General features: G+C 38.4%; 2 protein-coding genes across 2 annotated transcripts; both read right to left on the bottom strand.

Moving 5' to 3' along the window:
- Nucleotides 1-928: 928 nt before the first annotated feature.
- On the bottom strand, nucleotides 929-6768 carry LOC124637651 (cap-specific mRNA (nucleoside-2'-O-)-methyltransferase 1). The gene is made up of 14 exons (XM_047174261.1): nucleotides 6488-6768; nucleotides 6107-6211; nucleotides 5257-5783; nucleotides 4930-5073; nucleotides 4540-4813; nucleotides 4232-4428; nucleotides 3965-4148; nucleotides 3463-3688; nucleotides 3145-3262; nucleotides 2811-3063; nucleotides 2572-2672; nucleotides 2105-2220; nucleotides 1784-2022; nucleotides 929-1682 (listed from the first exon to the last, which is right to left on the bottom strand). Exons 1-14 carry the CDS (start codon nucleotides 6498-6500, stop codon nucleotides 1435-1437), a joined length of 2745 nt encoding a protein of 914 aa, XP_047030217.1. The 5' UTR covers nucleotides 6501-6768; the 3' UTR covers nucleotides 929-1434.
- Nucleotides 6769-22220: 15452 nt separating this feature from the next.
- On the bottom strand, nucleotides 22221-24464 carry LOC124637798 (THO complex subunit 4). The gene is made up of 4 exons (XM_047174465.1): nucleotides 24121-24464; nucleotides 23065-23284; nucleotides 22774-22977; nucleotides 22221-22568 (listed from the first exon to the last, which is right to left on the bottom strand). The coding sequence occupies exons 1-4, from the start codon at nucleotides 24331-24333 to the stop codon at nucleotides 22414-22416; spliced, it is 792 nt and encodes a 263-aa protein (XP_047030421.1). The 5' UTR covers nucleotides 24334-24464; the 3' UTR covers nucleotides 22221-22413.
- Nucleotides 24465-25210: the final 746 nt, after the last annotated feature.

Here is a 25210-nt window from a genome sequence, read left to right on the forward strand (position 1 = left end):
AAAAACCCGCGAAAACGATTTATGTACATAGTCTGTCTGGTTTCGAAACCACAGGTTAATAGCATATGCTACCCTACAAACTACTTCAAGCAGAAAATAATAATGGATTCAGAATTTCAGACTTTAGCATGGACAGCAATCCGTTTTCTGTAGTCTAACTGTCCCATGGCGTGGCTGCTGTGCAAACTGTGAGTTAGCTTTGTGGGTTTTAGAAACTTACATAAAGCAGCCCGGAGCCTAAAACTTGCTGATTGATGCACCGGTGCATCATCGGAGAGCAAGTAAATGGTAAATGTTGGTTTGATCCCTCTCTGTTCGTGTCGGATTGCCGTCCTACCGAGCTATGAGTAAATTAATAGTGAGTGCTCCTGTGTCTGCAAGATCTTGTGCACTTTAATAAGACCAGGGGCCCGATTCTCCTAATTTTATTTAAGCGACATACGATTCACGTTCGACTGCGATCCAATCCCGACTCGATTACCCGGTGATTTTGGTCTATACGGTAGTTTGCTCTACAATGATATTGCAATAGTTAATCATTTGCAGACAAAATGATTCATTATTGAATGACAGAAAAGGATAAAAACGTTTATTTCAAAGAAAAAATAGCGGAATGTCACATACGTTTCAATCGTAATCGAGTCGCGATTCGATCGCAGTCGAACGTGAATCGTATGTCGCTTAAGTAAAATTAGGAGAATCGTGCCCCTGCGCAGTTGGCTAATCACCTCATATGTGAAGACCCGCCATGGCTGATAATAAGCAACAGTAGTTTTGTAAGTTTTACGAGACCAAACATTTAGAACCATTTTTTCTTCATTCTCGAAGATGCCATTCCAATAACCGTGACACCCCCAGAAGATACCCCTGGCAGTGCCGCGGGTCCTTTGTCGATTGTTGGAGTAAGATTAAAAAAATAAAAGCATAGTTTCATTCAATCAATAAACTTTAATAATTACGCTACGTACTTACATAACAATTATGTACGTAATATATTACATTTGAAACATGTCTATAATTATATAGTAGTCGAAGGATTTTATCTTTTCTCTCTAGTACGTACAGACATTAACCTACCACGATTTGTTAAATTTCGCCAATAGATTTCAACCTTATCACCATAGTGGAAGGTCAAATTTCGATTGGTAAAATTTTACAGGCTCGTGTAGGTTGACTTCTGGCCTAGGTACCTAGGTAACAAAAATATTTATTTATTTTTATTTGTTAGGGTATATTTGACCTAATTTCACCGAATTGTATTTGATTTGCTTTTTATTTACATTTCGTAAGTACTGGCTGAAATCCGTATTACAAAACCAGAATCAAGATTCGAGCACTGCATGATATTTGTTGTTTCTGTTGATTGAATGTGCTTAGAGGCATGAACAGATTAGTGCTTGAGCTTGATTGTTCTGTAATACGGATTTAGAACTGTTATTTGTTAACAGCACTGGATACATATGCTTCCATGTCAGCCCGTGTTACGTGTTCTGTTGTTTGACTGTCAAAAATAGCACTGGCTGATGGTTCCCAGGGCCACATGACTCGCCGCGTGTAAGCACTTATCATATCCATCTTGGCGTCTGAAGGAATATTGTATTCGCTGTTGTGCTTCCCATCGCGGCCTACGCTGAAAAAGTATTTTTTTCCGCTCGTCTTTGATATTACAGCAATCCAAGGATCTGTTAAAAATAATAATTTCATTTAGTAGTCAGAAACATGCATCCATATGAATAGGTATGTCAGGGTTTTTGATCTAATCACAGCTAAGTTATAATATTACCTTTAACTTCTTTCAAGAATAGTACAGATCCGACTACATAGAACATATCATTTCTGTTAATCCTATCTGGAGTATTGATGGTGACCGCTCTCTTAACTCGTTTCATGCCGCGATATTCCAGATTATTGACGGCTGACTCGAACTGGTCCATATTGTACAACCTCTTTGTTCTTATAGGAAGAGCTTGATTATCAAATGGTTTATTTAGTGCTGTACAAAACAAATTGCATTGGTTTATTCTGAAACAAAACGTATTGTATATCTATCTACTTCATATTTTAAATTAATAGGGTTAAATAAGGAACCTGTAATGGAACTAACCTTTCGCTCAGGGTATCGCCAGAGATGTCTACTCCGCCTAACATCAATGCGTCTATGATGTGCAGCGACTTGCTGTAAATTTGATTGTTACCCTGTCCACGATATTCTTTTACAACCTAAAATAAGTAATTTCTTGTATATAAATCGTGAATAGCACACGTCGTCGTCGTCGCTAGCGTCTTTTAGATAACCCTAAGATAATGGACACGTAGTTTTTCTCTTCTCCCACAAATAAATAACAACAAAGTTACAAAGTGTTTAAATTTTGCGTTTCGTCACTACTAGGTAACTACATATGTTAGTAAATATTTAGTTTGTTTTTTAAATGAAAAATACGTGTCCAATATTTTTCTCTAAAAGAAGACAGCAATATTATTTGAACAAATTGCAGTATAATTAATTTCGAAGAGGCAAAAGCTATTAGTCGGTAGTATTATTTACTACTTCTTATATTTAAGAATACACACCTCTCCATACAAAAGTGTTTTAGCAGGCAAAGTCAGGTGTAAATCAATAACATTCCTCCATGAATTTGATTCCAACTGAAAAACTTGCTTGCCGCCGCATCCTAAAACAAAATTGAATTAATATTACACAAACTTTTAGAGGTCTAAAAATAATACATTCTGCACACTAGTGCACACAATCATCAGACTACAAAAATTAACATAAATACTTGTTACAAGTTATTAAAAAATGGTGTTACCTATAAATATTCTTAAATCGGGGCTGTTCTTCCCACTACTCAAAAACATGAAATTCCAGTCGTAGACATTTTTAAAATAAGTTTTTAGATCGGCTGGGTTCTCCAAGTAGTCAGGTGGTTTATTTAAAACATTTGATTTAAAGGAGTATAAGCTGTGCGAGTCTGCTGCTGGCTTCTTTATAAGTGATCTGATGGCAGATAATGTGTCGTCATGGCCTCTACGATCCGGCTGTGTTCTCACTGAATCAGGCAACTGAAAACACATAAAAAATTGTAAAAATATTAATAGAATGAAGAATTAGAATAAATAGTTCTAATGAATAAAAAAACTCACTTTCCATAACGCTAAACATTGCTCTTTCATTTCCGCTTGTGTAGAACCATCTTTTAAGTTCTTGTCTTTGCTATACCTAGCTATTTTCAGTAAATTTTGAATTTGTCTTTCGCCAAGTCTGAAAATCACAAAACAGTTCACAGATTATTTATTTGTCAAATAACAACACTCGTTTTTTTTTCTACTTAGCAAGAGCAAAGCGTTTTATTCTGGATCAAGGAACCACATTTTCAGAACAATCTAAATTACATTAATCTGCTGAATATGGCACGATCGACATATTGGTATAAGGTAAAAATATAATCGTGTGATACCTACAGGCAATTGCTTTTATACACATATTCAAAGAAATTTTTATCTTCCTTGAGGACAGTTAAAGGTACGAGTTGTGTGACATCGCCGTTTCGTTCCGCATTACTCCATAGTAGGGAGTTCACATAGGCTAGATGCTGTTCAGCTGGCTCAGTGCCCAATCTCTTCCAAAAACATATGAGATATCGCTCGGAATTAGCTGGTCTTGAAGTCACAGGTTTGTGAATACATACTGAAAAAACAACGAAAAATTTTATTCAGATTTGATACTTAAAACCATTTCTTGGACTTCTTGGACCCAGGTAAGTCAGGGACATGAAATGAGTCTTTACCACGGAGAATAAAATGACTAGTGGAGATGTCATAAAGCAAAATCTCCTGAGAAAGTAGCGCGCCAATATGCGGGTATTCCGGGGACGAGGAACGTTACTAGCTCCGCCCTCATATGCAGACTTTAAAACCCGTCCTTTTTTACATAAAGAATGGTAGAAAACTAATTTATGTTTACCTTTATCAAAACATCTATACATGATGTAAATTAAGCCAACACTAAAAAGAGTGAAGACATCAAAAAGTTTTACGACAAAATGGCCTCCAGTCCTAACAAGCATCAAAGCAGCGAGACATTGACATAGGTATAACTGTTTCGACAATATTTCTTGTATATTTTCTTGACCTTCCACAGAGAAACCCTGAAAGTTAAGTAACCATTAAAAATTACCACGTTTTTATTTACATTTATTTTCAGTTCTTAATTTCGCCAAGATATACTCACACCATCAGCCATAAGAAAATGTACTCCTGTATCATCTGTTTGTTTCAATACATGTTCCTTTAGAGATGTAAGATTTGCAGGGTCAAATATGTTCCCATCATTCTTCACACCATAGTACGGGTTGAAAGTTTCAGGTGATCCAGCATAGAAGTCAGATAGTTTAAAATCATTAGAACCTTTCAAAGTAAACCCGAAACCTACAATAATAACAGTCAATTTAGTTTATTTAATACATCTATTCTATGTACTAAATGTAAAGGTTTCTTTTTACTACAACCAGAGGTTATGAAAGTTGTTAATTTGATTACCTTTTGCCCTCCAGCCCTTACGATATAGCACATATTCTGAAAATCCACCTGGCCCTGCACATACGTCCGCGAAATATAATATTTCTTTCCTGTCTATTGCATTTTCTCCATTTTGTTTCTTAGGCTTTGTAAAATTAAAGTCAAACACAGCGTCAATATTGGCCATTTTCACGGCCGCTCTATTCAAAAATATTACTGCGCCAATTGTTTCGTAGGGATTACTACGAGATCGTGCATGGCGTAAGTCTTCATCATCTAAACTATCAAAAATTGTCTGCAAAAAATAAAAACAAAAAAAAATTGCTGTAATATTTCACATCACTGCACATCAACTGCAGTATGGATGGTGTGTTAATATGTGAATAGATGCACTACATATATTTGAAATACCTTCGAATTTAATACGCCTTTTAATATATCTGGATCTACAAATTCTGTTTCATCATCAATTGTTAATTTTTTTGGGCCTCTTCGTAACCATTGTTCCAAAATATCTCCAGATAGCGGTTCATCCGGTGCTCGATCAAGCCATAACTAAAAAATAAAATGATGAATTTAAACAATAATTATGATGCCACATAAACATACACATAACAAAGTTCCAGTAGGCAGCTAGGAAGTGATAACAACGAAGGAGTCTTATCATCACTGTGAGGCTTTACAAATATGGTCCTCAAACAAATAAATAAAAAACCATGCTAGTATAGATTTACTTACTACTTCTTCTCTGGCTTGTGGTTTTGGTTCTTCAGCCATTTCCTTGATATCTTGGGGCAAAGCTCCAACAGCAGATGGTTTTGCTCCCAATCCTCTACGACCTTTTTGAGCTGATGCCTCTACGGGTTCTACTCTACCATGCTCAAATTTACCTAGACCTTTTCCTGGCTTGTAACCCATGTTCATCATCATCCTTTTAGATTTTTCTGAATATTCTCCACTGTATGCTTCCTCAAGATTTTTTAATTGGTCAGGATTCTTATTATAGAATGTATCCCCTGAATCCTGAAAGCCTGGGCGTCCAGAACCTTCCCCATCTTCTGGTTCATCAAATACAGGGCGATAGTCATCATATTGATCATTCGGTGACGAACAATTCTCACTTAAGCTACTTCTACTTAACCTAATATTCTCTTCTGGGCTTCGGTCTCCATAACTTTGTAAAACTTTCCCTGGCTGTTGGAAATCACTTCCATAACCGTCAGCAATGGGTGTGTCAGGGCTTTCTTTATCAGATTCTTGCAATGCTGTTTAAAAACATGTTTTATTACAATAACTTAACAGTGTAACATTTACCATTGTTATATAAAACTGCATGTGTTAAAATGGAACTCCAGAAAGAGCCAATTTCGTTTTAAAGAGTAATCAGTAATCTAGATGTAAATAGCAAGTTTAAGAATATTGCGTGGTTGATGCAAACTCTGAAAGATCTTTGTGTATACATATTTACTTGTCTTTATAAGCCACATGTGAAACATAAGTATAATTTTGGAAACTACATTTTGTTTACTTCTCAGATAAGTTAAAAGATTTTAAATGTTATGATTGGAAAGTACTTGGTATAACTCACCTGAGCCATGAGACGTTGTAGATGATGCTCCATAAGTGTCAGTTCTTCTGCGTTTAGCAGGTAACACAGTGCTCTCATCACTACTGGTGTCTTCATCGGAAGGATCTGCCACAAAATAGTATTCAAAACAAAAGTGGCATACTCAAAAGAAAGGTGGACACTGAGGTTGCAAGTTCTATGTCGTATGGAAAAAGAAACTTATCGGAAGATGGAGAAAACCTGGAGGAAAGTAGTGTATAATACAATAAACTTCGTTTGAGGTTAAATGCCGATTTGTGCCGATTATACAAATACATAAACTAAATACGAAACTAGCAAGTATTTATTACAAACTATGAAATGTTGCCAAAAATCAAGATAAAGTCACCAAAGTTTATTTACCAGAAAGATTCATTTTGAGCCTTTGCTTAGAAACTGGCACTATTTATTATTGTTTGGCGAATGCTGATTGCAAATTCACATGAACCTTGCCAAATGTCAACCGTCGACAAGGGAATAACTCGCACTGTGCACTCGTTACACTTATAGTCCCTGTGGCAGTCCAATATGATTTTGTTTAGCAAATAGATAATGAGAATCAACTGGAAAGTATAAAAGTAAATTTGTAAAAATACCCGAGTATAGACCCATACGCAGTCCCCCAATATTTTTATTTATTTTCAAACTGTATAGATGTTGCGAGTGGAAAAAAAAATAAGTGTCAAAAACATTAGTGTTGACTCTATGGACTTCTCTATAAGGCGATCTTCACACTGCCCCGCATCATGCTGCATATTGCGTGTCGACGCACCTACGCGTTCCTGCGGGAGTCCAGATCTGCATCATCGTGCGGATTTTTTGCGCACTCACGCGCGTAGTTGCGTTTTGTAGATTTACGCACGGCGGCTCTCATCGAGATCCATTTTCAAACCCACATGTCATGCCCATTCAAAATCACGCGCGACAGTGCGGGATTCGGTGTGCCATACCATGCGTCTCGCCTCGCACTAATATAAGACCAATCGTATTCCAACGACATTCGATAGGTTTGCGATTGGTCAGCTATTTTGGTGATTTTGGTCTATAAGTACGGTAGTTTGCTCTACAAGCATATTGCAATAGTTAATCATTTGTAGACAAAATGATTCATTATTGTGGTAATCGTAATCGAGTCGGGATTGGATCGCAGTCGAACGTGAATCGTATGTTGCTTAAGTAAAATAAGGAGAATCAGGCCCCTGCAATGGGGGATATAATTTTTACTCTTTTTTTAGCTGATACCTAGATCATCGTCGTAGAAAGGAGGGTTGAGCGTCAACTCATATCTTATTCACTTTGATTATATCAACGACGTATAATTTTGGGCTCGCATAACGACACAAAAAATTAAATCAAAGGAGAAAAGAAGTAAGATTATCCGAATGTCCCAAAAGATTTTGAAAACAATTTGTCTATAAATCTGGCTTAGGGTGTTACCACTTAGGGTGTGTTAAGCTGATGATGATGATGATGAGTTACCACACCAATCGATCGATAGTCGACCGGTCGGCTAACCAATCGATCGTTTGCCGGTCGATGGCATCGATCAACATCGGTAGATGGCATCGATCAACATCGGTCGATGGCATCGATCAACATCGGTCGATGGCATCGATCGACATCGGTCGACGATTAGTCTAGTAGAAACTATCGATCGACGTCGACCAATCCATTCTACCATCGACCGATGGCATCTATCGGCTATCGATCGATTGGTGTGGTAGAAACTATCGATCGACGTCGACTAATCCATTCTACCATCGATCGATTGGTGTGGTAACACCTTTACTTGAACCAAGTTACTTAAAAGGTTCGGCGCTAAGTTTTTCCATTTCGGCAAAGGCCCAGTCACGTTAAGTAGGTACAACGCCATCTATAATTGTTTTGGGAACTAAAAAATCTCAAAAAGAAAACCTCCATTAGGTACCTTTTCTCTTAAAAAGCTTTGATGACTGAAACCTGAACGCACTGACCTCTATATTTACCACTGGACAGGGCCCCATTCTCCTAATTTTACTTAAGCGTCATACGATTCACGTTCGACTCGGTTCGACTGAGATCCAATCCCGACTCGATTACGATTGAAGCGTATGTGGCATTCCGCTATTTTTTCTCTGAAATAAACGTTTTTATCCTTTTCTGTCATTCAATAATGAATCATTTTGTCTGCAAATGATTTACGATTGCAAAATGATTGTACAGCAAACTACCGTATAGACCAAAATCACCAAAATAGCAGACCAATCGCACACCAATCAAATGTCAATCGATACGATTGGTCTTTTATTAGTAGCAGAATGCCCGATATGGTTAAAACTGCTATTGCGATCATATTGCGATTCGATTTCTATTCGATTTTGTCATTATTAACTTAGGAGAATCGGGCCCCAGGCTGTTGTCAACGTGCTTTTGTGCCCGTTTGATAATCGCCATTTTGGCGCTGTTAGACGCAGCACCGACCCCTAGTTATGGATGTGATTTTAACTACCCGGCCAAAGAGAGACGGCCCCCCAAAATCAAATGGCATCTGTTGGGGAAGGCTGAGTTGGCCCAGGAATTTAGAACAGTAGTGGTTGATAAGATGATCGAAATGGGAGAAATGAATGAAAAGAATGTGAATGAATGCTGGAGTGGAATGGCGACGTGTATAAGGAAAGCGGCAAGAAGCATTCTATAGTCTGTTTTTTAATCTCGTAGACTAAATTGACACTTGCAAAATGTCAAACTTTCTAATAATTTTGCTAGCTCTGTGGTGCAGTGTTGTACTTACCATACCGGTTCGTTGAATCGTAACTTTTTATCTATAATAGACGAATTTAATATTCATTCAAAGTTTTATATTTAAAATTCACGTACGTACACATGGCTGTACGACGTGCTACAAACTGCCAGGGATATCTGACCACGCAAAGCCATGCGTAATCATCAAGGATAAGCCCATTATTTCAGGATGACTTATTGTAAAAAGTTACGATTCAACGTACCGGTATCGTAAGTACAACACTGCACCACAGAGCTAGCAAAATTATTTGGAAGTTTGACATTTTGCAAGTGTCAATTTAGTCTACGAGATTAAAAAACAGACTATAGGAGAATCAAAAGGGAATGAAGTGATAGAGAAGAAAACTTGGTGGTGGGTGGAAGAAGTGCAGAGTGTATTAAAGGAAAAGAAGATGAAATTCAAGGAATGGCAGCGGACGGAAGACAATGATGATAGTGAAAAAGCACAAAAAAAGGCTGAATATGATGAATGTAAGAAGAAAGCAAAGAAGATTGTGGCTGTTTCAAGGGCAAAAGCGCACGAGAAGATGTATGACTCCCTAGATAGCCCAGCTGGTCAAAATGACTTTTACCGATTGGTTAAATCTAGGGAGAAAATGACAAGAGATGTATGCCAGATAAAGTGTGTAAAGAATGGAGACGGAACGGTCCTTTCGAATAATGTGGAGATTAAAAGTAGGTGGAAGGAATATTTTGAAAGACTGATGAATGAAGAAAATGAGTGGAGCGGTGTGCTCCATCATAAAGCGGTGAACGAGGGCCTGGTAAGAAATGTATGTGAGGATGAGGTCCAATGAGGTCAGAATAGCAGTGAATGGAATGAAAAATGGAAAAGCGATAGGGCCAGGGGCCCGATTCTCCTAATTTTACTTAAGCAACATACGATTCACGTTCGACTCGATTCGACTGAGATCCAATCCCGACTCGAATACGATTGAAGCGTATGTGGCATTCCGCTATTTTTTCTTTGAAATAAACGTTTTTATCCTTTTCTGTCATTCAATAATGAACCCACCCACAACCCACCCAAAACAAAAATGTGAAAGGCTGCCAAGTTCGATAATATGGAAATCCTTCGCCTATAAAAGAAGTGAGATCTGAATATGTACCAAGTTCCATACACATATCTCAGTTAAAAATAGTTACTTTTTAATGATGTTACTTGGCAAGTTTTCACACACCTTCTTATAAACCTACTAAACGCAATGAATCAAGTATTTAATTTTCTATTAAAACTTGCCAAGTAACTTCTTTTATAGGCGATGGATTTCCATATTATCGAACTTGGCAGCCTTTCACATTTTTGTTTTGGGTGGGATTTCATTTATTTTTGTAAGGTTGTTTATTTTATTTTTTTCTTATGATTAAGTTAGTTAAGGAAATGAGGATTCTAGAGCCACATTAACACGCCATTTCACCGAAGACCTGCCAGAAGTCAGCAGTGGCGAAATCGAGATCGCTCTGAGACAGCTCAAAAATGGAAAAGCCCCTGGCGAGGATGGCATTACAACAGAGCTATTAAAAGCGGGAGGCAAGCCCGTACTGGGGGAGCTCCAGAAGCTTTTTAATGCCGTCCTTTTCGAAGGGAGAACTCCAGAGGCGTGGAGTAGGAGTGTTGTCGTCCTGTTCTTCAAAAAGGGAGACAAAACCCAGTTGAAGAACTATCGACCCATTTCCCTCCTAAGCCACGTATATAAGCTGTTCTCAAGAGTGATCACGAACCGACTTGCGCGGAGACTCGACGAATTCCAACCACCGGAGCAGGCTGGGTTTCGGAGCGGATACGGCACCATAGACCACATCCACACAGTGCGGCAGATTATACAGAAGACCGAAGAGTATAATCAGCCCCTGTGTCTAGCATTTGTGGACTATGAGAAGGCCTTTGACTCGGTTGAAATCTGGTCTGTTTTGGAGTCCCTGCAGCGTTGTCAAGTAGATTGGCGATACATCCAAGTGATGAGATGTCTCTACGAAGCCGCTACAATGTCGGTCCAAGTACAGAATCAGCAAACAAGGCTCATACCGTTGCATCGAGGAGTGAGACAAGGGGATGTTATTTCCCCGAAACTGTTCACTAATGCAATGGAGGATATGTTCAAGACGCTGAACTGGAAAGGACGCGGCATCAACATCAATGGCGAACACATCTCTCACTTGCGATTTGCTGACGATATCGTCATCATGGCGGAAACGCTGCAGGACCTACAACAGATGCTGAACGACCTGGCTGAATCTTCTCTACGCATCGGCCTACGGATGAACTTGGACAAAACCAAGGTCATGTTCAATGAACATGTTCTACCGGAACCGATTGCGATACACGGCGCCGTTCTCGAAGTTGTTCGGAAATTTATACCTCGGGCAGACATTGCAGTTAGGTAGAAACAACTTTGAGGACGAGGTGAATAGGAGAATTCAGTTGGGTTGGGCTGCATTTGGGAAGCTACGTCGAGTCCTAACATCGTCGATCCCACAGTGCCTAAAGACAAAAGTCTTCAATCAGTGCGTCCTACCTGTCATGACTTACGGAGCCGAAACGTGGTTCTGTCGGTACGGCTGGTTCACAAGTTTAAAGTCGCTCAGCGGGCTATGGAAAGGGCTATGCTCGGCATTTCTCTGAGGGATCGCATCAGTAATGAGGTAATCCGTCAGAGAACCAAGGTCATCGACATAGCCCACCGAATCAGCAAGCTGAAGTGGCAGTGGGCTGGCCATATTAGCCGAAGAACCGATAACCATTGGGGTAAACGAGTTCTAGAGTGGAGACCACGCCTCGGCAAACGTAGTGTAGGACGTCCTCAGGCACGGTGGAGTGATGACTTGCGCAAGACGGCTGGCAGGAGCTGGATGCGAGCAGCCGAAAATCGATCTCAGTAGCGTGCACTTGGAGAGGCCTATATCCAGCAGTGGACTGCTATAGGCTGATGATGATGAGGATCAAAGTTACACATTCGTTATTTTCGAAAGTGACTCACACTTGGCCGTTTTCAGATTTTTACTTTGACTAAATACAAACCTTTGTAACGAATTTCAGATCGGTACGACCATTCGAAGATATATTATATAAATATAGATAAAGGACAATGGGCGATTCCGGTCCAAATGTCCACCACGAACGAGACCTATATGGCTAGATAGCCCGTTAAATATAGAACATTTTTTGTTATGAAAGTAAAAAAATATATAATGCCAGAAAAAAGGTATAGCAAAATCAAATAAAACATTTTATAGATTTTTTCAATTTCATTTTTTCAATTACATTTCGTGATGTTTGATTTTCGTACTTTCTGTAACTTCTGACAAAATAGAATTGTTCATTATCAGAGAGAAGACACCACCAGTTACATCGAACTTTCTTAGATCCAGGCACCGCTGAGTATATTCAAGCACGTCTGGCGCCTCAATTGGTTAGTGATTCGTACATCCATCGGGCAAAAAAAATATGAGCTGTTTATATGCAAATATGTCTTGCTCATCTTAGTTTTAGATAAAGTGCGGAAATGGAAGTGGAATAAAATAAAAAATAATAATGATAACATACAAAAACTACCGAAAATTAAGAATACATTTTTGGCTATAACTTTTTTTGGCATTGTTTTTTTTTTCACTTTCTTAGTAAAAGTTACTCTAAATTAAGTGGACTATTTGATTATATAGGTCTCGTTCGTGGTGGACATTTGGACCAAATTTCGTACATTCTTGCCCAATCTCCTTTAGTTCGTTTTAGTTCCTTAGGGGTATAAATTTACACTGGGTATTTTACACCTTCATTATTTTGAAACCGACTCACACTTGGCCATTTTCAGATTTTTTCCTTTACCTTGACCATAGATATAATATTACTAAACAAGATTGCGCACGCTCAAAATATATATTTACGAAAATGAACTCTATTCTAACGCAATAAGGTACTAAATTGGTTGCATAATACACAGAGGCAAATCCGAGCCGAGAGGGATAGTTCGAACGGAGGCTGTTTGTCTCTTTCTAACACCTTGCCAGCATAAAAAAATGTTGTGATCAAAAGTTTTGTCTTCCCAAAAACAATTGAATCACTTATATTTTTATCTTATTTTAACAATTATAAGTCAACAAATTAATAACAATCGCATTAATTTATTCGTATTTATTATTAAAACATAAACAACATAAATTTTTATTTTGCTTTTTTTTTATTTTCTAGCGGTAACCCTGAACATTCTTGGCGCGTAATCAGCATTTAAAATTTTGTTTATATTTTTTTGTATTAAATCAATTTAAACTATTAAAATGGTGAAAAAGTGTTGCGTTTCTACTTGCAAAAGTGAATCCTATGGTGGTTGCAATATATCGTTCCACAGGTTTATAATAATAACATTTTCGTGAACCAAACAACTAGGGTGCCCATGAATTCTTGTAACGAGTCAAAATATGGGTGATGGATTTTAAAACTGTTGTACTATTGTTATAGCTTCCCAAAAAATGAAGAAAGGCGACATAAATGGCTCAGAAATGGCTCATATATGAAGTAGAAATACAAAAAAAACAGTCTTCACTTCGAATCTTCCTGCTTTTATACTGCTAATTTCCGCTAATTATTAAAAGCCTTTATTAGTATCTTAAGGTCACAAACTGCGTAAGTTAAAACTTCAATACTAATCTGTGTTTAATAATCTTAGCAAATTCGGATTTGTCTCACATAGCTTAATCTCATAGTCACCCTATTAGAAAGGGACAGACAGCCTCCGTACTAACTGTTTCACTCGGCTCGTTTTTTGGGTTTATATGCGCAGTCCTGTTTACTAATATTATGTCTATGACCTTGACATAGAGACCTACCTCCATGCCAAATTTCAAGTCAATACGACCATTGGAAGTGGTCTAGGTTTTTGATGAGTGAGTCAGTGAATCAGTGAATCAGTGAGTCAGTCAGTGAGTGTATAGTAAAAATAGCGATTGTCTTACCGTATAGACCAAAATCACCAAAATAGCAGACCAAACGCACACCAATCAAATGTCAATCGAATAAGATTGGTCTTTTATTAGTAGCAGAATGCCCGATATGGTTAAAACTGCTATTGCGATTCGATTTCTATTCGATTATGACATTATTAACTTAGGAGAATCGGGCCCCAGATGGAATACCAGGGGCCCGATTCTCCTAAGTTAATAATGTCAAAATCGAATAGAAATCGAATCGCAATATGATCGCAATAGCAGTTTTAACCATATCGGACATTCTGCTACTAATAAAAGACCAATCGTATTCGATTGACATTTGATTGGTGTGCGATTGGTCTGCTATTTTGGTAATTTTGGTCTATACGGTAGTTTGCTGTACAATCATTTTGCAATCGTAAATCATTTGCAGACAAAATGATTCATTATTTAATGACAGAAAAGGATAAAAACGTTTATTTCAAAGGAAAAATAGCGGAATGCCACATACGCTTCAATCGTAATCGAGTCGGGATCGGATCTCAGTCGAATCGAGTCGAACGTCAATCGAATGTTGCTTAAGTAAAATTAGGAGAATCGGGCCCCAGTGGAAGTGTGGAAATTATTAAAGATGGATGGATGGAAATGGCTGGCTTTATTCTTCAATAAGTTGTTGCAAGAGGAAACTATACAGGACGAGTGGTGCAATAGTTTCCTGGTGCCCATTTTTAAGAACAAGGGTGATGTGTTGAATTGCAACAACAAAGCTAATGTCACATAGTATGAAAGCGTGGGAGAAAGTTATTGAAAGGAGGCTGAGAGAAGAGAGTGATATCGCACGAAATCAATTCGGTTTTATGCCTGGGGCCCGATTCTCCTAATTTTACTTAAGCGTCATACGATTCACGTTCGACTCGATTCGACTGATATCCAATCCCGACTCGATTACGATTGAAGCGTATGTGGCATTGCGCTATTTTTTCTTTGCAATAAACGTTTTTATCCTTTTCTGTCATTCAATAATGAATAATTTTGTCTGCAAATGATTAACGATTGCAAAATGATTGTACAGCAAACTACCGTGTAGACCAAAATCACCAAAATAGCAGACCAATCGCACACCAATCAAATGTCAATCGAATACGATTGGTCTTTTATTAGTAGCAGAATGCCCGATATGGTTAAAACTGCTAATACGATCATATTGCGATTCGATTTCTATTCGATTTTGACATTATTAACTTAGGAGAATCGGGCCCCTGGTCGGGGTACAACGGACGCTATATTCTGTATTCGCCAGTTGTGCGAAAAGTACAGGGGTGCACACAAAAACTTGCATATGGTGTTCGTTGACCTCGAGAAGGCATATGACCGGGTGCCTCGTGACGTTTTGTGGTGGGCCCTTGAGGAGAAAGGTATACCAGGGCAGTATGTGCAGTTGATCCGAGCGATGTACGGCAGATGCAGTACAGAAGTCCGATCCGCAGCGGGCACTACCGCCAGCTTCAGTGTAGGTGTTGGCTTACATCAGGGGTCGGCCCTCAGCCCGTACCTCTTCCTGCTTGTAATGGACGCGCTTACGGCAGATATACAGGAGGAGGCACTCTGGTGTATGCTTTTCGCCGATGACATTGTTCTGGTGGGGGAGAGTGGGCCAGAGGTCCAGAGTAGATTGGAGGCATGGCGGCTGAGACTGGAGACAGTAGGTTTAAAGGTGAGCAGGAGCAAAACCGAATACCTTCAATGTGATTTTGGCGGTATTTCGGGACCCATGACCATAACCCTAGCCGGCATGCCCCTACCAGTTTGCTCCGACTTCCGGTACCTTGGTTCACTCGTCCAAAGTGATGGTGAGGTGAACAGGGACGTTACGCATCAGTCAATACTGGGGCCCGATTCTCCTAATTTTACTTAAGCGACATACGATTCACGTTCGACTCGATTCGACTGAGATCCAATCCCGACTCGATTACGATTGAAGCGTATGTGGCATTCCGCTATTTTTTCTTTGAAATAAACGTTTTTATCCTTTTCTGTGGTTCAATAATGAATCATTTTGTCTGCAAATGATTTACGATTGCAAAATGATTGTACAGCAAACTACCGTATAGACCAAAATCACCGAAATAGCAGACCAATCGCACACCAATCAAATGTGAATCGAATACGATTGGTCTTTTATTAGTAGCAGAATGCCCGATATGGTTAAAACTGCTATTGCGAATCGATTTCTATTCAATTTTGACATTATTAACTTAGAGGAATCGGGCCCCTGATATGGTTAAAACTGCTATTGCGATCATATTGCTATTCGATTTCTATTAGATTTTGACATTATTAACTTAGAAGAATCGGGCCCCTGGATGGATGAAGTGGCGACAGGTAACTAGCGCTATCTGTGACCCGCGGATGCCCCTCAAACTGAAGGGCAAAATTTACAAATCCGTCATTAGACCTGTCGTCCTGTATGGATCGGAGTGTTGGGCATTGAAAAAGAGGGATGAGAAGAGAGTGCATGTAACAGAAATGAGAATGCTGAGATGGATGTGTGGTGTTACAAGAATGGATAAAGTGAGGAATGATTACATTAGAGGAAGTCTGAAAGTAGCGCCAGTTACAGAAAAGATGAGAAGTAGAAGATTGTCGTGGTATGGACATGTAATGAGGAGGGATGATACGCATGCAACAAAGTGTGTGCTAAGTATGAATGTAGATGGATGGAGAGGAAGAGGAAGACCTAAGAAAAGATGGATGGATTGCCTGAAAGATGATATGAATAGGAAGGGAGTGAGTGTCAGTATGACGAGTGATAGGGGAAAATGGAAGAAAATGACATATTGCGCCGACCCCAAGTAAAATTTGGGAACAGGGCAGGAGAAAGAAGACGTAGCGAGTGTCCGTGGTACTAAAATTATTTTACAGTGAACCAATGAACAAACACTTCTCTCACAGCCATTTGAAATTATACGTCAAAATTAGTTTTGTGGACACTCGCTTAGACGATATTGGCACTTCAAATGGGCACAACAAAATTGTTGTCAAACGCACGGAACAGCCGGTCCAGTGGTAAATGTAGAGGTCAGTGCCTGAACGTTTTATTTACCCTGCTATTGAATGCCCTTAGAATGACAGCGATGCAGATCTTGAACCTTTTGCAATTTGACAAGCACACTTTATCTTGTACTCATATTTTATATTCATCAGGGCCCCGATTCTCCTAATTTTACTTAAGCGTCATACGATTCACGTTCGACTCGATTCGACTGAGATCCGATCCCGACTCGATTACGATTGAAGCGTATGTGGCATTCCGCTATTTTTTCTTTGAAATAAACGTTTTTATCCTTTTCTGTCATTCAATAATGAATCATTTTGTCTGCAAATGATTTACGATTGCAAAATGATTGTACAGCAAACTACCGTATGGACCAAAATCACCAAAATAGCAGACCAATCGCACACCAATCAAATGTCAATCGAATACGATTGGTCTTTTATTAGTAGCAGAATGCCCGATATGGTTAAAACTGCTATTGCGATCATATTGCGATTCGATTTCTACTCGATTTTGACATTATTAACTTAGGAGAATCGGGCCCCAGTTTACTTTTATAGAAATACCTACTAGCTTACATCTGCGGCTTCGCCTGCGTAGTTCGGTTATATCGCGTTTCCATGAGAATAATTCAAGTCCGGGATAAAAACTATCCTGTTTTCTCAAGGTCAACTCTATTTCTGTACCAAATTTGATTAAAATCAGTTCAGTGGTTTAGACGTGAAAGCGTAACAGACAGGCAGTTACTTTCGCATTTATAATATCGAGCCTGTTATGGAAAAACATCGTAAGCGACAAAATATAGGTATTTCACTTTTTGATCCTTACGTCAAGTTAAAATTATTTAGACCTTATTGCGAAGACCCCTAAACTCATATTTAAAGAAACGTCAAAATTATAACAAGAAAAAAATAGTATCGCAAACGACAAAAATTAAAGTTTCAAATAGTAGAGCAAGCAGAATTATCGTAACCAACTTATCGTAAGTAACATTTGTTATTTACGATAAAACTGCAGTCCGTACTATCTGACCAAAATCTGTGTTGCGTTTAGTTATCGTTTATGCATTTTGATTATTTGCAGAAAATGATACTTGAATATAATTTTTTTGACTGCATGTTTATTTAAATGAAGTAATATTAAATTTAGATTTTTTACTTTATACAATATTGAAATAATATTAAACTTGAACATTAAAATGAATGTAAAAAAAATATTATAGCCGAGCAATAACTAAACACTGATCGTCAGAAAGGTTCAAGTTCAAACTTGTTCGAAATAACGATGCAGCGTCTTGCGAATAACTCTTGTTGTTGTTTATAAAAGTAAAGAACTACTGCCAAACGTGTAATTACGAGCATCAGTGTTGCAAAGTTGATTTGTTTTAGTGCAGGACGCACGTATGTAAGTACAATAAATATTATTTTTGTTGTTTAAGAGTAATTTGTTTATTTTTGAGTGAATTGGGTGTCCGCATGTTATTTTTAACCGACTTCCCAAAAAGGAGGAGGTTATCAATTCGGCCGGTATGTTTTTTTTTTTTTTTTTTTTCTATGTATGTACATCAATTACTCCGAGGTTTATGGACCGATTTACGTGATTCTTTTTTTGTTCGACTCGGAATAGCTGCCAGTTGGTCCCATAGTCATCAGGTCAGGATCTGATGATGGAAACCCTGAGAAATCGAGGGCAACCTTCGAAAGTTGTAGGCATACATAGGGTAAAAACTTGATACTCAGGTGTACGCCTAAAAGCACTATTCAACAGTGAAGATTTGGAGCTGATCTGATGATGGAAACCAGAGAGGGTCGAGGGAACTCGACAACTGAATATGTAAACTACCTCGTGTTTGGGCTTAAATTATTTGTATTGACAAGACCTTTGCAACAGTGAAGGTTTGAAGCTGACCTGATGATGGAGACCAGAGAAAGTCGAGGGAACTCGACAACTGAATATGTAAAATACCTCGTATTTGGACTTATATTCTTTGTATTGATGAGAACTTCCCACTTGTATGGATAGTGACAACTATACGTATCACTGAAAAGCTTTAAATAAAAAACTTTTTTACAAAAAAATTAAACCGACTTCCCAAAACACTAAAAAGCAAAAAAAAAAACTATTTTTAGGTGCATCGGCCTAGAAGTCGGTGGCAAAATTAACTTAGTAACATCCATTAGACACCGAATTCTAGGCCGATGCACCTAAAAATAGTTTTTTTTTTTGCTTTTTAGTGTTTTGGGAAGTCGGTTTAATTTTTTTGTAAAAAAGTTTTTTTTAAGATCGTTATGTTTCATTAACCGATTTACGTGTACTTACTTTCTGCTATTGGCTTGAAAATAAATAAATACGTAAACATTGTAATGTATGATGCATGACGATGAAGTTGCTGTTGGGTTGTTGCTGGGGATTCACTTCTCCTTCCCACCAAAAACACATAGGAAATGGTGAAGGGTGGGCGTTTTGGGGGCTGTCTTTTGTAAATTTCTGATGTTCGAAAAGTGCTGTTTTGCAGCCAAATTTGAATAAACGATTTTTGATTTTGAGTTGTTGGGACTTCTATGTAAGTTAGTCTAGTACTCACGTGTTCTCAATCAGCTTTGGTGCAGGAGCATGATATCATAATTTTCTTTTCAGAATTCCGAAAATCATCATGAATAGTGAAGTCCAAAACCAACCGGTCTTAGTTCCGTACCGAAATTCAGATTCGACGCACTGTAGTAGTAGTTCAGAAATAGATGATAGTCATGAATCTTGGGTAATGCCGATGAGCAAAAAAGTAAAGAGGCATTTTGAATCTCCTCATCATACCGACTCAGCGTCTACATCTACAGCTTCGTCTACGGCTTTGCGTACATTTTTCGAAACTTACAGCAGTTCTAGCGAATCAGAATGTAACGATGGGATAGCTGATGATGATGAAATAGTAGGTGAAAAAGGATTCAGAAAGAAACGTCCCCTACCAAAGCGATTACAAGCCAAATCAGAAAGATGTTCCGGTAAAGGAAAAAAAGTTCAACCAAACCCTTGTGCAGGGAAAAAGTGTGGTAATGAATGTGAGTTGAACTTTAGTGATGAAGATAGAAGGAATATACACGAACTTTACTGGGGTTTAGGGAGTTCCGTAAGACAACGAGACTGGCTACTGGGATTAGTCGAGGAGACAAATATTCGCCGGCGAAGAGTAGAATGTAGTAGGCGATCAGTCTCCTATCGGTATTACTTTCCTTGTGGAGAGGGTGGCAGAAAGAAAGTGTGCCAGCAATCTTTATTAAAAACGTTAGGAATATCACAGATGACGTTAAGATATACCCTTAAAAAAAAAATATAACTGCTATAAAAGTCTCTAAGCCAGATGAAAGAGGTAAATCAACACCTACAAAAAAATATAGTGAGTCAGTCATTGAAGCAGTAAAGCAGTTTATAAAAAAACTTCCAGCAGTTAAATCCCATTATTGCCGAAATAAAGGAAATAAATTGTATTTGCCTTCCGAATTCCGAAATTTGACATACTTGTATAATAAAGTTTATCTGCAAGACGAGACTGTAAAAGAAATAGGTTCTGTGCAGAAACAAACTTTCAAAAATATTTTTAGAAATAACTTTAATATAGGTTTCCATCTCCCGAAGAAAGATAAGTGTGCTATGTGCGAGCGCATCAAACATTTGGATGGTACAGCTCAAAATGATGCCACAAATTCAGAGGAATATAAAAATCACGTCAAGGAAAAAGATGCCGCAAAAAATAAATTTTTGGATGATCAGGCTCGCAGCAAAAGCTCGAGTGATTTTTTGTGTGCGAGTTTTGACCTCGAGAAAGTCTTGACTACCCCGCACGGAGACAGTATAAATTTATATTATTCAAGAAAATTGGCCTATTTTAACGAAACTATTTACGAGAGTGGAACTAAGAATGGATATTGTTACTTATGGCATGAGTCTGAAGCCAAAAGAGGTTGTAATGAAGTTTGTACGGTGATTTTTAAGTACCTCAAAGCGATTGATGAGAAGGGCGAGCATTCATCTTTAGCTTTGTACTGCGATAGTTGCTGCGGACAAAATAAAAATAGAGCGATGCTTTCAATGTTGTCGTACTTCATAAGTAATGTTGCAATGTTCATTGAGGACATAACGATAAACTTTTTGATTCCTGGGCATACAATGATGCCGGTAGATTCTGTACATGCAACCATCGAAACTTTTATAAAAGGAAGAACAGTTTGGGCACCATCTCAATGGCCCACATTAATTTCAAATGCCAGAACAAATCCAAAGAATTATGAAACTAAAATGTTAGAAAATGCAGATGTCTTAGACTGGAAAAAATTTGCAGATTTATATTTGCCAAAAACTATTAAAATTCCAATAACAAAAGTAAGATCAGCTTACGTCAAAAGAGAGAAGCCAAAAATTATTGAACTTAATTACGGGTTTAGTGCTGATTGCGAAAACCAATGCGTGGATTTGAGCTTTATAATTAGATCTCGCCAAAGTCAACAGCGTCTCCAGGCACCCACGGCGGCATACTCGGCAAAAATACCTATTGCTAAACCAAAGTACATGGATCTGAAAAAAATGTGTGACAAGGGTATAATTCCTGCACAATATGCGCAGGAATACCTTGCCTTGCCCTATGACGACAATACAAAGGACTTACTACCGGATGAAACTGACGACGAATGATTGATTTATTGATGTTAATGAAAATTATTGTAAATATAAATTGATTTGTTATGTTTTCGTTTTATTAAGAAAAAACTTGATATTAATATACCTGACATAAAGAAAACTTATAGCGTAAATGACGATTTTTGAAAAACAAGATGAAATTACGACCTTCAATTTTATCTTAAGCAACAAAAGTACTCATTATTAAATTCCTTCGGCAATGATTTAATTGATTATACATAGATCCTAACGAGTTTTGCATATAATACAAAAACTAGACATGTCTGATTAACCAGTAAAAAATAAACAGTAAAATACGTCTCCTGTAAAATTGTTTGTTTGTTGCTTACGATGTTCTTCCATAACAGGCTCGATATTAGTACGTATTGAAATACTATACTGAACTCTGCGACATCACTTCAATGGTAGAATATAATGTGCTTATTATATCACAATGAAAAAGCATTCTTGTAACATCTTACAATTCAACAACTGTTTGAGTATGTGTTGGTTTCAGCTTTGCTCATGACTTACTATAAAATCTTTATATCTTTCTGTACATAATAAATATCTACGACAAACATAACCAGTATACACAAATTGTCTTCATGAACATCTGGAAATGCATCAGAGGAGTACAATGAAAAAAAGGGAAAATTAACATTTTCTGAATATGTACCAAAATCGTATGTTTATTAAATCATAACATTGAATCAAAACCACAATTTATTTTAGCATGTGCTATTTTTTGTTTTACCACAGCTAAGGTATCAAGTCATAAAATATCCACTGTCAATATTGAGTCTCTTTGTATTAATCTAAACTTATAATATAGTGTCTCATGCACAACACTTGCTGCAAACTTTCACTTAATTTCTTTAACATAGGCATCTAGTTCAGCATCCAACTGTTCGGCGGTGGGCACAGGACGCTTGCCGCGGCCTGCCCCAGTGCCACCGCGCCCGCCGCGGCGAGTGTTGCCGCGTGACCCGCCGCCTCCCTGATTTCTGCTTGCTCCACCTGTTGGAGTAACATATTTATATGCAAATATATCTTTTTTACCAACAAACACATGTAGATCAAAGGGTTTTTGATTTTAATGAATATTTATTTTTGGACATGTTATTTGAATTAAATAATTTTATTACAACCAAACTTATCCTGCAGAACTACAGTATGGTCTGGCATGCTACATTGTAGTCATAGTTTCAGATATGAATAGTACCTCTACTAATGTTTCGTCGAACTGGTCCACTGCCGCCGCTGTTTCCTCCTCCAATGCGCCCTCCTCTATCTTCAGTCCTAAAGCTACTGATTTCAGATGTCGCTAATTGTATATTCATTGCTCTTCCATCTAATGGCACCCCATTGTATTGCTTCATTGCTTTCAAAGCATCAGCTCTTCTGTCAAACACCACGTCCGCAGTACCTAAAAACAATTGCATTGTAAGTACATTAAAATCTCTAAGCCTGCTACAGTATTCAAAATACGTAAGTTATATTCAAATATGCTTACCTAAAGATCTTCCAGATCTATCATAATGTACAGCTGCACTTTTCAGAATGCCAAATTCAGAAAACAGCTCCTGAATATCTGAATCGGAGACTCCAAAATCCAGATTAGATACTAACAACTTGGTAGGACCAGTCGTGATAGCTGGCATGGCATTTCTCTGAAGCTTCCTTTCACCAAAGTCATTGAACATGTCATGTTTCCATGCGCTGTTAACATCGCCCTGAAATAGGTGGTCCTTCAAAGAGCTTGCCGAGTGGCAGCTCTATGCCTGATTGAACATGATTACACCCAAGTGTAATAGTGCGGCATACATATTAGTTACATACTCTTCTACATTTCAGTAACAATATAACAATTTTACAGTGATACAATTAAATTACAATACAATGTTGAGTTAATAAACAAATTAAAATGTAGTTTTCCCAAAGCATGACATTTTGAATTATATTGTCCCACGTTTTAATAACAGTTCTTTGGTTATTGCACTGGCTGGCACACACTCGCGTTGATTTTATACTGCATCTTGCAAATAAATCAGTCACAAGTAAACACCAGAGCAGATTGTTCACTCGATTCCATGGCGAAGAAAACACGGTGACTTAATCTCACTAACTTTACTGGCACATCCACAATAGCAGTGAGAAATGAAGTTGATTGTCGGGAATCCCAGAAACAGGTCACCAGGAGCGTGCTGTTTGTAGTTGCATTTCGTTTTTTAGCTTTCGATGCCAAGCTGCAGTTATTTTGCAGAAAGGGGTACATTCCAATATAAACGTAGAATTGCACCAAAGAAATCTGACAAACGCGAGTTACATTGGAGGAGTGTTGTCACGATGCCAAAATAAGACCATCATGATCTTTTGACAAGAGCGAAAATATGTTACAGCAGGTTTTAACTGCTACATACAAAATGGCTAAACAGAAAATAGTCGTCATTGCAACTATATCGTCCAAACATTTTATTTGCGCGTTAAGTTACATTTACAAGATGCGTCATTTCACCACGTTTGTCCGCCATTTGCAATTTGTTTGTATAACTTGCTAAGTATTATTTACCCTTGTGTAATTTGTTGATTTAGATATACCGCCACGATTTCTTCCGCGCAAAACGCCTCCCGTGCGGCCATTTCTAAATCCAGCACCAGCACCTCCACGGCCGCCTCCAGGTTTTCTGGTAGCATTGAATTTACGTCCAGCACCTCCACCTCTAGGTGCTTTTTTGTTTGCTTTTATAATATCATCTAAAGCCATTTCAATTTGGTCAACCATCTTGGACACTGTTGTTAAATTGATTGCTCTTTAATTTCAAACTTATTTGTATTTCCCCTTGATCCTTGAGAACAAACGCGCACGTCGATGACACAGAGAAAGAAACGACGTCAATGGAAAGGAAGAAGGAAGTGAAACAGAGATACACACCATAGACAATAGTTCTCAGTTATACAAATCAGCAGTGCTGCCAACACTGGATGCCAATTTTTTTTTTTTTTTTTTTTTTTTTGGTATGGCATCTCGCAGTTCAGCCTAGGAGGCCGTGTACTGCTTAACCGGACTTTTCCCTGTGGATGCCTAGAATTTAAGGCCTCCAGCCAGGGGCGTAAAACAACTTATAAACTAAGCGACTGCGCTAAGGGTACCCCCTGTGGGGTCGGACCTCGGCTTAGGGCGTCGCTGTGGAGGCAGCAAAGGGACAGGCTGGATCATATGATCATTATTATTAAATGGGGAATTTAAAGCTACTGGCTCAGCTCGCGGGCTGGCTCGATGAGCAAGGGTCGGGAGGACAGAGATCGGGACGTCGCGGCGGACCTCGGCGGCGAGGTTTGTACGAACGCGGTTTGTATTTGTGTAGGGTGCTAGTGAGTTTACTACTCTCTTGGAGGACAGTTATCTCATCGTCAGGTTCTAGAAGGGCATGCCTAGGGCGGCGAATCTACTGATGCGGGAGGGAGTGTAATTACTGGCTGACACGATAAGTGAGTTATCGTGTTTCTCAGCGCGTTCGAAGTACCGTATGGCGGCACGCTTCATATACTGGCGGATGGTGGGGATTTTTAAGTCGAGATGAAGAATCTCATTTCGAACATAATAGGGAGCTCCTGTGATTTTCCGTAAAGCACGGTTTTGAAGGGCCTGCATTCTGTGA

The sequence above is a fragment of the Helicoverpa zea genome, chromosome 16 (genome assembly GCF_022581195.2).
Source record: "Helicoverpa zea isolate HzStark_Cry1AcR chromosome 16, ilHelZeax1.1, whole genome shotgun sequence".
Lineage (NCBI taxonomy): Eukaryota > Metazoa > Arthropoda > Insecta > Lepidoptera > Noctuidae > Helicoverpa > Helicoverpa zea.